Genomic DNA, 17738 nt, shown 5'->3' with positions numbered 1-17738 from the left:
TTGGCGCAGCACCAGCCATTGCGGCCACTTGGGGAGTGAATCATCAGACGGAAGATCTTCCTCTGTCTCTCCTCTCTGTACATCTGACTTCGTAATAAAAATAAATAAATCTTTAAAAAAAAAACAAAACAAAAAAAATGGGCTAACAAATCAAGAGGAAGAAGAAATTTCATTTAACACCAGTGAGAATAAAAACAAAGTTGCTTTAAAAAAATATGTGTATATATATATATTTATTTTACTTGAAAATCAGAAACACTAACACAGGGAAAAGAGAACATCCACGTGCTGGATCACACCCCAGATGGCTGTTATGGCCAGAGCTGAGCTGATCTGAAGCCAGGAGCCAGCAGGTTTTTAGGATATCCTATACGAGTGCAGGATACCAAGGACTTAGGCCATCCTCCACTGCTTTCCCAACTGACAGGATGCCCACGTGGGATGCTGGCACCACACATGGAGGATTGGCCTGATTTACTACTGCATCAGCACGCTGGGTTGCTCTTTTGTTGTAAAGATGAAAAAAAAAAAAGGCATTTATATAAAATACTAGTAGGAAACAATTCATATTAATTTCTCTAAGTGAGGAACGATAATTCCTTCCTCAGAAAGACAGAAAGAAAACACAAAAGCACCAACCTCATCATCATCTTCATCATATTACTTAAACAGACAGCTTACAACAGGCAAGCTACAGTTCACCTGCCAGCTGAGGTCTTCTCAGCTGGGATTGCAGAATGCAAAAGGAGGCAACAAAGTTACAACTGGGACAGGCCTAACCATCACACTAGAAAAGCCTCCACCTGCAGTGCAAGCATTCCATATGCGCTCTAGTAAGTCTTCCAGTTGGTGCACTTCGGATCCAGCTGCCTGCTAATGGCCTGGGAAAGCAGCAGAAGATGGGCCAAGTCCTTGGGACCCTGTCCCCAATGTGGAAGACCCAGAAGAAGCTCCCGGCTCCTAAGCTTGGACAGACCCAATTCTAGTCGTTGTGGCCATTTAGGGAGTGAACTAGTGGATAAGGGATTTCTTTCTCTTTTCTAACTACCTTTCCTTCTTCTTCTTTTTAAGATTTATTTATTCTTATTGGCAAGGCTGATTGATATACAGAGAGGAGACACAGAAAGATCTACCATCTGCTGAATCACTCCCCAGGTGGTCCCAATGGCCAGAGCTGAACCAATCCAAAGCCAGGAGCTAGGAGCCTCCTCTGGGTCTCCCACATGGGTGCAGAGTCCTAAGGACTTGGGCTATCTTCAACTGCTTTCCCAAGTCACAAGCAGGGAGCTGGATGGGAAGTAGGGTTGCTGGGACACAAATCAGCACTCAAATGGGATCCTGACACATGCAAAGCGAGGACTTTAACCACTAAGCTACCATGCTGGACCCTCTAACGCTGCCTTCCAACAAACAACAAGAAAAAGCACAAATACAAATACTTCTGGAATTCAAATAAGAACCAAAACTGCATTCAAGAAATTACTAAACCTTTTATCAAAGGAGGCATACACTTACATCTGCATAACATCCCAAGGTTAACACAGCTTTCCTTTGGAAAGATGTTAAGAGAGGCCTGGAAAAGGAAGCAATTCCCAGCAAACTACTGGGCAGCAGGTGCTCAAGTTTTGACACTGACTCAGACTTCCACAGAAGCACCGACAATTCCTGCACAGCTTCACCACAAACGACGCACAAGACCACGTCAGTCAAATTCAACATATTAAAACAACAACAAAAAGACCTGATTGTTTTCCCTCGCCGGTGTCCTAAACACAAGACTGCAATGATGGAAAAATCAGTCTTCACACGATCCAGCAACCTCACCTTTTAGTACTTAACCAAATGAGCTAGAAACTTACAAGCGCACAAAAATGCACATAAGGGTGTTTACAGCAGTTTTACTCACAATACTGAGGCAATTAAGTTGCCTTTGAGAAGGTTAAGAGGATAAACTGGCAGATCCAGACACTGGAATATTTTCAGTGCTTCAAAGAAATGAGCTACCACACCACAAAGACACCAAAGGTCCTTCAGTGCATGTTTTAGGTAAAAGCAGCCAATCTGAGAAGGCTACAGACTACAGGATTCCAAGTCAATGACATCTTGGAAGAGGCAAAACCACAGAGGCAGCGAAAAGATTAGCAAGAGGGAGGAATGGATAAATAACCGGATAACATTAGAGTCCAGAGGCAATAAAGCCCACCTACTATAATCATGTTATAATGGTGGCTACCCATCACAGCACCTGGCAAATCGCTAGGAGGCACAACATCAAAAACATCTACTTCAACCCAGCTCCCTGCTAATGTACTTGGTCCCTGTATCCACGTAGGAGACCCTGAAGAAGCTTTTTCTATTCCACTGTTCAAATAAATGTATCTGACGGGGAAAAAAAAGGTGAACAGTGAAAACTAATGAAGACTCCAACTTTTGCCAATAACACGGTATCCATGTAAGTTCATTAATTGTATCAAGGCTGCATATGTGAGGAGTCAGACCTCTTGGTATTTGCTGTTCAATGTTTCTCTGAACCTCAAATTGCTCTAAAAATCAAGTTTTATTAAACTAAAAACTAGACTGGAATAAAGCATGTAGATGTAAAGTTAATGAATTCACTTAGAATTCTGTGAAATCACAGAGGCTTAACAAATCAGTATTTCTAATATCCTCATGTAAAAACAGAGACAAAAAGACAACTCTCTCCCAGCAGAGAATCAGGCGATCACCTGCACCCTCTCCTACGTGCTGCTTCCCAGGGCTTGGCAGGTACCTCCCTCCCTCCCCCACTGGTAGACCTGGTAGAACAGGTCATCCCTTAAGACTTTCCATCTACTTGGCAAAACCCTCAAGGTTCTTCAAGATGATCTTTAGGTTTCCAAATTCAGTGTCATTTCCACATCAGCAAAGAAAATGGCGAAGACCTGGTTCAACGGCTAAATCCTCATCTTGAAAGCGTGAGAATCCCATGTGGGAGCCGGTTTATGTCCCGGCTGCTCCGCTTCCCATTCAGCTCTCTGATACCACCTGGGAAAGCAGTGGAGTACGGCCCAAAGCCTTGGGACCCTGCACCTGCAAAGGAGACCTGGAAAAAGTCCATGGTTCCTGGCTTTGGTTTGGCTCAGCTCCGGCCCTCACAGCCACTGAGAAGTGCTCCAGTGGACAAAAGATCTTTCTGTCTCTTTATCTCTATAACCTTGGTCTGCCTTTCCAATAAAAATAAATTACAGAAACAAAACAAAAATAATTACAAAAAAAGAGGCTAATTATCTGAAGGAACAAAATGCTGCAGTTTTTTTTCTTTTTTTTTTTAATTTATTTTTATTGGAAAGGAAGATTACAGAGAGAAGTATCTTCCATCCACTGGTTCACTCCCCAAGTGGCTGCAATGGCTGGAGCTGAGTTCATTTGAAGCCAGAAGCTTCTTCCAGGTCTCCCACACAGGTGCAGGGTCCCAAGGCTTTTGGGTCATCCTTTCCCAGGATACAAGCAGGGAGCTGGAAGGTAAGTGGAGCAGCCAGGACATGAATCAGTGCCCACATGGGATCCTAGCATGTGCCAGGTGAGGCTTTAGCCACTGAGCGATTACCCTGGGCTCATCTACAATTTCAACTTTTGCAGAAATTATTTGCACAAATCAGAGCAAAGCTGATATTTAGCTTCAGTGTGATAGTTTATGATCTGAGGAATTTGGTTATAGACTAGTCAGGGAGGACATAATTCTTCCGGAGCCAAACAAAAGCCATCACTATCAAAGTTTAACAGTAGCTCTAAACTGCTGCACAGAAAAGAAACCTGCAAGTGTAATAGTCAAAAACATTTTAAGGTTAAAATTCACCCTTTAATTGACAACAAAACTGTAAATCTGACAACCCTCTAATATCAAAATGTGCTTTTCCAATCTGCCCCAGAACTACAGGCAACGCTAACCCAAAATTCAAGAGTCCAGTAAATAAAAATGGGTCTGATGGGCCTGCTTAGAACAATTCAGGAAAAACATGCAAATAGCCTTTTTCAACCAGGTAACTGTATTTTGAAATTTCAAAGCAAAATCCAAGTTTAAATTCTTGAGAATGAGTAATAACGATTTTAGAAATAAGCATCCGTAAACTACAAACTCCTGACTTAAGAGTCAATGTCAGGCTGATTCTCCCAGTGGCTTTGGAGGAGCTGCCTCATCTTCATCTACTAGTCATTCTCACATCTGATATAGGAACACATGACTTCTTATTAGCACCTTAAAGACTTCAATGGATGTAAGATGATGGGTCAGGCATGATTACAAGGTTTGTGATTATAACAATTTGCTTTTATAATAACCAATGCATCTAAAATACTATCTTGGTAAGAATTAGGGGACCAATCCCAGCTCCAAAGATGGATTATAATCACCTTGATTTTGTACATAGTGCAGAAATTTAAGGTACCGATGAACAGGACCTTGTAAAAGATATATCCACTAGTAGAAGCATAAAAAGCATACACAAAAAATTATTCGTTCTGATTCAAAAGAGCCAAAAGCTCCTATAACTGAGGTATTCAAGAAAAAGGAGATCTGGGGTATATGCTAAGAAAATAAACTGTATACATTCTTCATTTCATCACCCAAAACTAATCCTCTCACTTGAAACTGAATTCTATCATAGAACAGGACACTGCACAAAAATCTATCTAAAAACCCACTGTATGCTCAAATCTAGTTCATAAACTGCTTCAAAAAGACATAATTGTGATTATTTCTTCTTAATGCAATAAACAAATTTTGGACAGGCAAGTTCCATGAATCTTCTGATAAGATTTAAGCATTTTAACATGTCTTAAATTACCACTTTTTTCAGAAGCTCTTTTTCCAATGATTTTTAGATAGTCATTTAAAGGATACATTCTGTCATAGCTGTAACATCCAGTTTGTCAATATCAGGTGAACCAGGGCAGCATTTCTTGAACTCTTTCCGTAGGTCAAAAAAGGAGTAGAAACATTCGGGGAGCAACACATTCTGGGGAAAAATAAGGTAGATACCATAAACTAGATCTCAATTCCAACAGTTTCCTGATAACTAGTAACCTAAGAACTGAATGTATACATAGTTAAGTTTTCAGTGATTTAGTTTGCAGGATTTAAAGGAAGCACAAACTTTAAATAGCTCGTCCTGCTCCTATTCCCTAATCTGGATACAAGTCTCATGGGCACAAAAAACAAAAGCAAATAGAACTGCATCTTAAAAAGACAAACTACATCCGCTCCATCAGGAATTTCATTCAGAACACGCCCGGAGCATCAATGCCTCTGGGCTGCTGTGCTTCCGACCTCTTGGGCAGCAATGCTACATTTTCCTCATGGCAATCGCTGTGCCACACCTGTATTTTCAGGAGGCAATATCATTCCTCTAGGTTTTCATGCACAATACTACTCCTGGGTTGTGATCACGCATATTACCAGTAATAAACCAAACAGCAAATCCCTAACGGAAAGATTTTTGTGCTAAATTATAGTCCCACATTAGTTTTCTTGACCACTGTGAGTATTTTGACTAAATCCACAAATTAAAATTAGACTTAAAAAGGAAAAATGACTACCTGCTGTTTTTGGCTACAAGTGTTAGATTTGCAGATCATGAGCAAAGCTCAACTGTTTATCTTTGTCTTTTTCCTGAAAAATACACTTTTCACTGAACAAAAGTTTTCTCCTAAATTCTCAAGATAGATTACTTATTTATTCAGAATTTCTACCCATTTATACACTAGGAAACCTAAAGGAAAAAAGTTTAGTGTTCGTCACTAAATTTATACAGTAATACCTTCTATCCAAATTCCTCCTGTTGGATTTGTGACTCTTAGAAGTGACTTGTTCATACTGTATTTGAAATGTGAATGAGCAACATGATCACCACTTTCAAATGAGTTCAATATCAAAAAGAATCACAAACTCTTACAAATTTACAAAACTGTTCAGTAAAAGTTGTGACGGCACGATAACTCACACGCCGATGAAATACTGATTTAAAGAGCTGTAGTCTTTTAAAGTGCTGCAATAGTCTATTCAGCACTTGGCCATCTTACATCACAAAGCAGGCTCAAAAGATTTGTAGAGGATGCATATTCCCTCTAAAAATAAGGGTCTTCTACAGAAACACGAAAGGACAACTGTTTTGAATGGCTAACACTCAAAACTCCAATATAAATGAAATGCCTCAGCAAAATATCTCAGTTCCCACCCAGCTCCCAGGTTTCCCTCCATTTAAAATTTAAAAAAAAAAATGATAATAAAAGTTGCTTTCCTCTGCCCATAAAGAGAAAAAATTAAGTATTGTTCTTCCCTAAATGAGTTTGAAGGGGGAACAATCCTCATATTAGTATATAACTATTTCTGGCTCAAGGTTCCAGCAACTAGTCTAGTATTTGATTTTTTAAAAATGTTTTCACCCCTTTTAATCGATTAATCGCTCAGGCTTCCAAACGACGACCTTCTAAGACATAAGAACTCGAGTCACCCCTTCCAAGGTTTTAAATTGTCTTCATTGCCTTAACGCATCTCTCACTTTTCCCTAACTGCCAGGACAAGGAGAACCTGCAGGACCACCGCTGCCTGCCACAGCTGCTCCCCGGCAGGTAACAGCTTCACAGCTTCCAAGGCTGGCTTCCCAAGGTTGCAGTATCACTCACTTCTAATTTCTCAAGCTCAGTCCCCGCCTAGCACAATAAAAAGTTACAGCTCAAACTAATTTAACTTGTTAACAGCAACTGCATTAGTAGCAATTGGCTACACTGAGCTGGCAGTCTGGGTTCCTCCTTTTCCGGGAGGTAAAAAAATCACATTTTTTCTTCACTAAGCTGGTATCATTTCTCACTCCACAGCCTTTTCCACAGAGGAAAAACAAGCAAAGGGAAAAAACACAGAGCTGACCTGAAAAAAAACAGTAGGCAGACCTACTGTATGAATCTCAGAATCCCTGTCGAACCTGTCTTTATTATTAATGTGAAGGTTGCATGTTTTACTGATTTTGTGATTTAGCCTTACTAAAGCGGTATTGTATACAAAACTGTTAGCAATAAAATTCCAGTTTTAAGTTGAATTTTTCCTTTCCTTTCATACTCAATGCTAACAGCTATTTGGCAATGTGTTAAAAGACAGCTCTTTTCTCTCTACTTCTGCTTATCTTAAACTGCAAAAATTCAGACTGTGTTAGCTTTGAAAAAGAGAATGTCAAGCATCTTGAGAACTTGCTGTAAGTAAAAAGAGACTGAACTCATCAAAAGGTGTCTACACTATTACCGCAATCCCAAACATCTCTCTGGAAATACATTCTGCAACTGTCACCTGCGCTTGCAGAGCCTCTTCTGTCCACAGCCCTTAAAGCATGGTCTCCGCGCAAAGGGGAAAGCGGGAGCTCACCTTCTTGGAAGCCTCTGGGTGCAGGATCTGCCGGACATGAAGTTGACCATCGGTGCAAAGACAGAAGGAAGTGCCCACCCCGATGTTCAGTTCATTGCTCACCGACTGGTTGAACTGAAAGCATAAGGGAACAAGCAGCTGCAAAGGATGCAGGTTGCGCCCACTTCTGAGTGCAGCCCCAGCCAGAGGGAAAGACCTTCTGGGGACACATTACTACCGCCTGTTTTTCTGGCCGCCCACCCGGGTGGGCAGCTTTGCGCTCACGCCTTCTCCCGACTTGATCTTCTCTAGGTGTGTTTTGACTCTATATTCGCAGCCCAGCCAACTGAAATCAGAGGTCTCACCCGCAGGTTGCTTTCTGATTACATCATTCCCCGGTGTTAACTTTTGTTTTTTGTTAGGTTTGGGGGTGCCGGAGTTAAAGAGAGACACCAAGTTTCTTCTAAAGCTAACGCGGGTGAATGTCTACACCTTACTCTGCCAAGCCCGGGGAACACACTTCCTGGAAGACACAGCACAAGGAACTTTCTCCTCCGAAGCCATCCTCGCGCGCCCAGGCCAGAGGCCGCGCCACGGCAGGGCATTCACCCTTGCTCAGGTGTTTCGCGCCGCGCCCTCCCCGATTCTGTACTCCTCAGCCAAGGGTTTTAAGGTCATCTCAATCCCAACAAAATAATCCCCCATCCGTTGGGACCCGCGGCAAAGGCCACAACAAAACAAGATGATGGGAGTTCCGAAGACCCACACCCGACAGGATCCTTCAGGTTCGAACCAGAACTCGAGCCACGCCGCCAGCACCAGGCCCGGGGCCAGCACGCACTCACGCATGCTACATCACAGCGCCTCCCTGGTCCGGACTGAGCGTCCTGGGGACCCGCCAGGGGTCCGACCCACGGACCCGCGCCCCAAATACAGGAGCGTTAGGATTCCAATTCGGCGCGTCATTCCAAGTGTAAAACGCCGCCGCCTCTCGAGCCCCAGCCAACTACTCCGCCAACAACTCGAAAGAGAAAAAAAAAAAAACGAATTTCGGCCCAAGATCCAGGGCACCGAGAAGCTTAGCGGGCCAGCGACCCCTCCCAAACGACCCTCTCCAGATTCCACGGCTGAATGCCCACCCATGCGGCCGGCCGTCGCCACCCGCACTCCCAACTAACCCGCCCAGGGCCACGCGGGGGATCAGCCCCGGGAGGGCGAGGGCTGCTGAGGAGGGCGGCGTGGCCCAGGGCTGTCACCTGTCGAAGGGCTTGGTCCAGCTGCCGCGCGGAGGACAGGCTTTCGGCGTCTATCTTCGTTTCTTCTTTACACTCCTCCGTCAGTTCTAACTGGTCTGGTCTGACTAGCACTTCATGCAACTGTCCCACCTTCGGAGAAGAGACATGCCGGGGTCAATGTCCCCGCTCCCTCCATTCCGGAGCCTCCGGCTCAGTCCTCCTCTACCGACCTCCCACTCCGCGCGGCGCGCGAGCGCGCTCCGGTCGCCAGCACTCCCTCCCAGGGGTTCGCGGCGAAATCAAAGCTTGCCGGAGGCCCGCGGTACTCGGCCCTCCGCCCCACCCCCACCCGGATCAGGTCGGAAAGGCTCCGGAGGTGGACCCCACAGCCTCGGGGACCCCACCCCACCTCTCCGTGGCGTCCTCCGACGGCTACGGCGCTTGGGCCTTTCCACCACCTGGGCCAGTTTTAGGAAAAGCCTGAAATGGCTCCAAGGAGGTTTGGGCCAACAAGTTTGGTTTTACTCCGGATTCTCTAGGCACCTTGGAGCCATTTCACTCAGCTCTAGCAGCCCCAAAGTAGGCAAGGAGCACTTACTTTGACCTACTCCGCACACCCACACACCCACAACTTCTCCAACGCATTTCTATGCTTCCCCACACTCCCACTCGGCGATTTTCTCCGCGGAGTCGTGGAGAAATACCTTCTTGTTGGCCAGATCCACGACTTTCCACAGTAGCAGGATCAGTTCCTTTTCATCCGAACCCAGCTTGGCCCCGGTGGCCCCAGCAGTGATCCCAAAAAGCACCACCAAATAATCCGGAGACGCCGTCATGACGAAAGGTGGGGATGGGGAGAGGAAGGGTCGGGAGGTGGCAAGCGGGGTGCAGCTGAGAAGAGAGCGGGTGCCGAAACCTCTCCCAGGAGAAAAAGAAAGAGCGCCCGCCCCCACCCCCTTCTCCTCCTCGCCGCGGCCGGTGCAAAAGGCGGCAATCCAACCACCAAAGCCCACACCTGGCTGGCGCTCCGCACCCAGGCCAGGAAGGCGGGTGGGAAGCAGGGCGCGCGAGGCCTGCCCTTCTTGTATTCAACTGCCCGTGCGTCTACGAAAGAAACCCGGAGCAGGGCTGCACCCCGGGGAGGCGCGCGCAATGGCTGAAAGCTTTTCTGTTTTGGGATGTGGCTCTACCTGCCCGCCCCTTCCCCCCCTCCCCCACGTGGTGCAGGTAAAAGACACCTGGCGGCGCCGGCCCATTGGCTCCTTCAAACCACGACGTGGCAGCGGTGGGGGAGGAGGCCGCCTGGGGAGCGGAGGAGGGGGCGGGAGACAATGGCTGGATGAATGGAGAGGCGCGGGCGAGAGAAAGAGAGGAGGAGTGGGGGAGGTCGGAGGGCGGAGAAGAGGCGGTTGCCACCCAGAGGGTAGACCAGGCCGGACTGGGAAAGCGTGAGGGATGGAAGGTACGGAGCCGCCAGGGCCAGGGTCCTTAACTCGAGGTAACTGAGAGGGTGCGGGTCCCGCAGGGAGGCCCGGCGCCGGGAGGCGAAAGGAGGCCAGAGGTGAGGCCCAGGGCGCGGCGAGTGGGGAAGGGCGAACCAAGCGGCGGGGGAGGGCGAACCAAGCGTGGGGGAGGGCCCGGCCAACGGCAGCGGGAGGCGGCGGGGACAATTGCCGAACCCCGGAAAAAGCCGCTCCCGAGCCCTTACACACCTTTCACTGCAAACAGCTGGAGAAATCCGGCAGGCCCTCCCTTGCCCCGGGCTCACTCCAGCGCCCGCGCGCCCACCTTCGCGGAGGAACCCGTGCGCGCCCGGCCAGACGGCACGGCACGCGTGGCAGGACGCCTTTGCTCGTCCGCGCACAAAACCTCTGCGGGACCCCCGAGAGGACGTTCAGACACCTGGGACCCCTTACGATACTTTAGATCGCTACGTCGTTGTTTGGTCACGGCTGCTCACAGGAGACTAGAAGGTTCCCCCAGGGGCTGGGGTTTATTTCCTTGGATCTGCTTTGGGCCCTGACTAATAAAATGCATCTACCCGTGTGCATAATAAACGTTTCCCTAAATCAGGCCAAGTTTTTTTTTTTTTCATCCCTTTGATTCCATGGCCCTCTGCTCCTGCCTTTGTCCTTCTACCTCAGGGAGATGGAAATGAGTAGGGGCGCCGATGTGAAGAAGTCCCCCCAAAGTACCTTTCTCCCTTGGCCCAGAGGGTCGGGCCATCGGCCCCAGCAACCCAGCCACGTGGCTGTGGGGTGGGTTGTGTTGACAGTTGCAAGAGAAAAACCCCAGAGGCGAAGTTTTCCCAGGTTTTATACTTAAAACTGGTCTGCCCTTGGGGAGAGAATTCTGCCTGAAGAGTTACTAACTCGGCTCCAGGTGTCCCGTTCTCCGTAGACAAGATGTTCACTGGGGCAGCCCACTCTGGCACCGAGCGAGCTGCCTTGGTGGAGCTGCGGACCCCGCGGCCCTGGCGCCGCCGCGTTTCCTGGTCGTGAAGGTGCAGGTGGAGGCGGAGCCGCCCGCGCAGGTGGCAGCAGCTCGCGTCCCCCGAGAGCGGGCGGAGGCCCGTTTCCCTCAGTCCCAGGGTGCGCGGGGACACGCGGCACCACCCTCGCCTGCGCCTCGAGGTGCAGGGGCGCATACTTCCTGTGCAGCCAGGACTTGGGGCGCGGAGTCACAAATGGACCTGGTCAGCTTCGCAGCGGGAGCTGGGAGTAGGCGCCGAACGAGGCCGAGAGGGACCCGGAAAAACCACCCGGATTGCATAGCAGTGGGGCGAGGCCGCCTGGAGGAGCCGGTTCCCCCCCTCCGCCACCTCCCGCGAGGCTTCCTCGGTGCGCGGCGCCCTGGTGCTGGGCGCTGGCTGGCCGGGGGTAGCGCCTCGTGGGGGCGCTTGCGGTGCCGTCCAGTTGTAGAGAGGAAGGGGCTGGTAAGCCCTGCCCTGCCCCTCCTTCCCTTGCTCCGGTGTTTGGATTAATCATTTGTGGAGCACATTTAAATAAACACAGCCTTTATTAAAAACGGCGCGTTTACCAGGCACTTCGCAAACGTCATGAGTCTCCCAACTTCCCAACTATCCAGTCACTTGGCGTTCTTCTGCTTGAGGAAGTTGAATCGCTGTTTTTGGTTGAACGTTTAATTTGTCCGACCACGTTTACAAGGTCAGGGGTTCCCCCCACCCCAGTTTTGTTGTCGAATGTATTCCCTGACATTCACTCGGGTTAAATATGAATATTTGTTAAGTGATTGTGGTAAGGGATACCCACCCCCCCACCCCCTTTTTTTTTAGCGGCTCTTTGTCTTCTTTGAGGCGAGGGCACTGCTAAGGGGAGAATCTAAAAATGTGAATTGACTGAGCCAATACAGCGCAAATGTTTTAGGAAAAGCTGTCATCTTCCCCACACGCTTGCTTTTTGTTAAGCCTGTTAAAACACAGGACTGTCAGGAGGAAAAGAAATCCTATACCAGCCAGTCAGTTCTGATGATAAGGCTGTTGTATGTACCACCATTAGGTATACATCATTTACTACAATCAGAATCATCAGCATGGAATATCTGGGAGGAAGCTACAGAGGTTCATTCAAGACTTCCTTCTAGACCTAAAATCCCCCAGCCACAGGAAATTCTGTGACTTGGCTGGAGAAGATGTTTAGAAAGTAGACATCTTCTTTGTTTTTACTCTCAAAAGTTTTAGACAAAAAAAAAAAAAATTACATGCACGTAGAGAGAAAATGATGAGCAAATACAAGTACAAGTAGTGGAAGATGTTGACATCAGAGAATGGGAATAGGGAAAGTTGTTCGAATATTCTTTGTAAGTCTAAAAAATCATTCCAATTTTCCAGGAATTTGAAGTGTCTAAGGACTTTCCACCGCCACCCTCATTCTGGTGTCACACTTACTCCTTGCTAACCCAAGCCTCCACACCACAGATTGAATGCAGCCTGTTATGGATGTTAAGATTATTCTCAAATACCTTTCACAGACTAACTACAAGCTCCAGAGTTTTCCCTGTGAGTCTTGGCTGCTCTTTAACTATCTCCACTACCCTTCTTTGACTCTTGATGGCTTTTAGAGACCTGCTCCTGAGCTAGACATCTTCCGCATGGGGAATCCTTGCTCAGTTGTGCCCGTTGGGACATGACCATGGACACAATGGTATCTACCTGCATGCCATTTTCTTTTTCCTTACAACTCAGCTCCCACCATACCTCCTGACTCCTGTTTTTTGTTTGAGTCCTCTCCATCTTTCTTGCAGTTCTACCTGGTTTCTTATGCCTTTGCGAAACTCTGGAGGGATCAGAGGATGACAGTGTTCTCCAGTTAAATGGTGGCAACAGCTGCACAGATTTATAAACACACTGAAGACAAATAAACTTCACGTTGAGAAACGGTGAATGCTATGGCATGTGAATTGTCTTAATTTTAAAAAGCAAATCAGGAAAAAAGTCTGTGTTGTGAGATCATAAGATGCTATTGGTATTTCTTAGGAATTCATGGTGGGTGTAATGTAAGAGACCACATGTGCTGTGCCCTGAATGAGTCCAACCTGTGGCAGGGAAGTAAAGAGAATTCATGGTCAAGATATAAACAAATTATAATTTTCTATTAATTACCCTGTGCATTACACATTAAATTACTGGTCTGAACCTTTATTATAGCAATTATTACAGACCATCTATGTGGAAAAAAATATGGGTTTAATAATTGGCCATTTTCCATGTGACCTTATTTGAAAAGCAGAGTTATGAAGGTGGGAGGGAATGAAAGAAAAAGAGATCTTTCTTCTGCCCAGGTGTCTTCAACACCTTAGGCTAGGCCATTCTAAAGCCAAGAGCCTGGGACCCCATCTGGTTTCCCACTTTGTGACAAGGACTCAACCCTCAAGCCATCTCCTGCTGCTTTCTCAGACGTGCTAGCAGGAAACTGGATGAGAAGTAGAGTTGCCAAGTCTTGAGCCATTACTCTAGTATAGGATGCTTGTATTGCAAGCTACTGCTTCTCTGTGCCACAACACTAGCCCTTTGGGCATGATCCTTAACCTCACATGGGCATGATAACATACACTTCATAGGTTCTAAGGGGAGAGGAAATAGGTGAAGAAGTATCTGCCTTCAATAAAACAGATCTGAGACTCTCCAACTGACAAGGGTTCTCTCAACCCAGCCACAAAGGCTTAGGGTAAAGACCGCATCCCAGTGTTAACAGGATTCACCCCAAGGCCATATCACAGGGAGAGACCCAGGAATCTGGAGGCTGGCAACAACAGTGCCAACCAGAAAAGTCTTCCCTACTTAACTCCTGGCATTTGGCCATTTAGGGCAGCCAATTATACCTTCTCTGCTTCCCTCACCCCTTCTCTGAAGGCTGTCTCTGCCACTCCCGAAATCCAGAGAGAGGGAGGCACAGCCGCGTGACTTATCACGGAAAAGCAAGCTGGAGGTGACTGGAGTAGGTGCTAAGACTTTAAGAGGATGAGAGATTTTGTTCCTCTCCTTAAGTCCCTGGGCTTTCCTGGGGACTGCCTACTCACCCACCCATCAAGCTGATAAGAAATTTTTGTCTTTCCGGCACAATGTAACTGCAACACCAGGAAATAGTTGCCGCCTGCTTTGTGTCTATTTGAAGACTGTAAAGGCTTGTTAGGTTGAGATAGTCTACTTGACTGAATCTGCCAATTGGAGAAAGTAAAGATAATTTTTATGACAGGCCTATATCCATCATCTCAGCACAGCAGTGTGTCCCCAACTGGAGATTTCTCAATGTCTGAGTCTGTGCGAAGCAGCCTCGGGCCTGTGTTCCTCCATCATTTATTTCACAGATAGTCTCTAGGAGCGCAGCATGTACTGGGCAGGAACACACAGCAATGTGGAGACAAACCACAGAGCACATGGATCACTGGCAGTGCTGAGTGCTCGGAAGGGACACAGTGCTGGGCGGATTGCATAATGAGATAGGCTCTACCAGAGTCCACTGAGCAGGGCATCAGTTGAGGTGGTGAGATAACCAAAGGGGTAGGGATCATTAAGGAGAAAGGAAAACCTCTGAGCAGTAATGTGTATATTACATATATTTTTTTTTCTTCCTTTCTTTTTTTGGGGTTTTTTTTTTTTTTTTTGAAGGCAGAGAGAGCTTGCCCACCTGTCATGCCCCAACTTCACACAGTAGCCTGGGCCATGCCAGGCTGAAACCTGGAACCCAGAACTTAATTCAGATCTGATGCATGAGCCCAAGTAAGTGAGCTGTCACCTGCTGCCTGCCAGACCACTGTTAGTAGGAAGTGCAGCCAGTCAAACAAGTCAGTGAGGCTGGCACCAAGACATAGCAAGTTAGGCCTCTACCTGTGGCTGTATTTTATAAGGGTACTGGTTTGAGCCCAGGCTACCCCATTTCCAATCTGGCTCCCTGCTAATGGCCTAAGAAAACAGCAGAAGATCACTCAAGTCTTTGGACCCTTTACCCACATCAGAGACCTAGAAGAGGCACTTGGCTTCACAATGGCCCAGCCCTGGCTGTTGTGGCAGTTTGGGAAGTAAACTAAAGGATGGAAGATCTTCTCTCCCCCTCTCTCTCCTTTTCTCTCTGTTGTCACTTTTCCCTTCAAATAAAAATAAATCTTTAAAAAAAAAAAAAGGCCCAGCGTGGTAGCCTAGTGGCTAAAGTCCTCACCTTGCATACGCCAGGATCCGTTATGGGCGCCGGTTGAGATCCTGGCGGCCCTGCTTCCCATCCAGCTCTCTTCCTGTGGTCTGGGAAATCAGTAAAGGAAGGCCCAAAGCCTTGGGGCCTGGCATCCACATGGGAGACCCGAAAGAAGCTCTGGGCTCCTGGCTTCGGATTGGTTCAGCTCTGGCCGTTGCGCTCACTTGGGGAGTGAATCAGCGGATGGTAAAGCTTCCTCTCTATCTCTCTATATCTACCTTTCCAATAAAAACAATAAATAAATTTAAACACACACACAAACACTGGCTTAAAAAAAAGAGGAAGAAGAAATAGTCACTGTACATAGGATGCAACCACGTCTTAACTGCTGCTCCAAATGCATGGCTGCCCAGGAGTGACCCTTGAGGCGTCATGTGTCCAGCTGGTTAGGATAGACACTTCTGAAATTGAAGAACTGCTCATCTTAATTGGGATTCTCTTTCATATAGGACTTTTTTAAGATGTATTTTTATTGCAAAGTCAAATATACAGAGAGGAGGAGAGACAGAGAGGAAGATCTTCTGTTCAGTGATTCATTCCCCAAGTGAGCGCAACGGCTGGTGCTGTGCCAATCCAATGCCAGGAGCCAAGAACTACCTCCAGGTCTCTCACATGGGTGCAGGGTCCCAAGGCTTTGGGCTGTCCTCGACTGCCTTCCCAGGCCACAAGCAGGGAACTGAATGAGAAGTGGGGCTGCTAGGATTAGAACTGGCACCCCTATGAAATCCCTGCACATTCAAGGCGAGGACTTCAGCTGCTAGGCCACCACGCCAGGCCCTATTTTCTTTTTTCAATGAATAGGTAGTGAGTATTCATAGCTCACTCTACCGAAAATAAAAATAGAGGTGGGAAGATTTCCACTCTGCAGTTACTTCTTTGTTGTAAATATTGGAGGCCTTCTCCCCCTATAGCTCTGAAGGTCATCTGTATTTCAGTTCCACAGGACACAAAAAATCAAGGAGTGAAGATATATTTTCATAGGCAGCCCACAAGTAATGTTTATCATTTGTGTCTCTATTTCCCTAGACAGAGCTCAGTTAACTGACAGCCACAGAAAGGGAAGCTATCTTGTCCAAATCTTTATCCCTGGTTTAGCTAGTGAAGGAAGTGTCTATTTTTATTCAAAATCCTTTTCTGCAAACAAAATGCTAAATCAGATCAACATTGTGGAAGTAACATAAAGACCATAGCTCTGGTTCTTTCTGAGAACTGTGTCCCTAGAGTTGGTGGAACTGAGAGCAAAATGAGATGATCTTCCCTTTTGTATATCACAAATAACAATAAAATTGTTCACTCACTGGCTAGACACTATGTATCAAAACTCATTATAAGTCTTATAAACTTTATTTCATTTAATTCTCACAACAGCTAAATGAAGTGGATATACAGTATTTTACCCCTCATTTTAAAAATTTTGGGGGAGAGCCTCTGCATGGTACCCCAGCAGCTAAAGTTCTCTCCTTGCATGGGCCAGGATCCCATATGGGCACCCGTTCATATCCTAGTAGCTCCACTTCCTATCCAGCTCCCTGCCTGTGACTAGGAAAGCAGTAAAGATGGCCCAAAACCTTTGGACTCTGCACTTGCTTGGGAGACCCAGAAAAATTTCTTGGCTCCTGGCTTCAGATCAGTTCAATTCTGGCTGTTGTGGCCTCTTGGGGAGTGAACCAGTGGATGGAAGATCTTTCTTTCTGTCTGTCTCTCCTCTCCAATAAAAATAAGTAAATCTTTAAAAAAAAAAAAAAGTTTATTTTTGTCTAGATGAAATGGTGGAGAAGCAGTCTTCCATCCTTTAATCTACTCCCCAGATGCCCTCAAGAGCCAGAGCTGGGCCAGGCTGAAGCCAGGAGCCTGGAGTCTCATCTGCTGCCTCGTAGCATTCACTAGTGGAAAGCTGGGTCAGGAGAGCAGCCAGGACTTGAACAGCCAAGACTTATTTTGAAAGGCTGGTGTTATGCTGCAGTTAATAGGGTTAAGCCAATGGCTGTAACACCAGTGTTCCATCTGGCTTCTGGTTAGAACCCTACACACTCTGCTTCCGATCTAGCTCCACACCTACACACCTGACAAAGCAGCAGAAGGTGTCACAGAGAACTGAACCCCAGTCCCATGGGAGAGACTGACACAGATGAAGTTCCAGATTCCTAACTTGGGACTGGCCCAGTCCCAGCTGTAGCAGTCATTTGGAAAGTGAATCAATGAAGGAAGATCTCTTGCTTTCTCTCTTTCTGCCATTCACATAAATAGAAATAAAGAAGAATTAGCTTTGGGGAAGAAGGGTGTTGGCCCACCAAGTTAGGCCACCTGCATCCCATATCTGAGTGCCTGAGTTCAAGTTCTCGCTCTACCTTCTTTTGTTTTCTTTCTTATTTCTTTTAAAAGGTTTGTTTTATTTTTAATTGGAAAGTCAGATATACAGAGAGAAGG

General features: G+C 46.9%; 1 protein-coding gene across 2 annotated transcripts in view; it reads right to left on the bottom strand.

Annotated features, from left to right (window-relative positions):
* The window catches only part of ESRP1 (epithelial splicing regulatory protein 1), a 63846-nt gene extending 54160 nt beyond the window's left edge, over positions 1–9686 (bottom strand). The window contains exons 1-4 of one of the 2 annotated variants that reach the window (XM_040995235.1): positions 9309–9686; positions 8626–8754; positions 7391–7504; positions 4880–4994 (exon numbers count right to left, since the gene is read on the bottom strand). In XM_040995235.1, the coding sequence (XP_040851169.1) occupies positions 4880–4994; positions 7391–7504; positions 8626–8754; positions 9309–9440 (490 nt within the window). In that variant the 5' untranslated portion in view covers positions 9441–9686. The remainder of the gene's footprint in view (positions 1–4879; positions 4995–7390; positions 7505–8625; positions 8755–9308) is intronic. The other variant, XM_040995245.1, reaches the window with a different exon arrangement.
* Positions 9687–17738: the final 8052 nt, after the last annotated feature.

This window comes from Ochotona curzoniae, unplaced genomic scaffold, assembly GCF_017591425.1.
Source record: "Ochotona curzoniae isolate NIBS_2020 unplaced genomic scaffold, NIBS_Ocur_1.0 contig_1071, whole genome shotgun sequence".
NCBI lineage: Eukaryota > Metazoa > Chordata > Mammalia > Lagomorpha > Ochotonidae > Ochotona > Ochotona curzoniae.
This window is presented reverse-complemented; position numbering and strand designations above follow the sequence as displayed.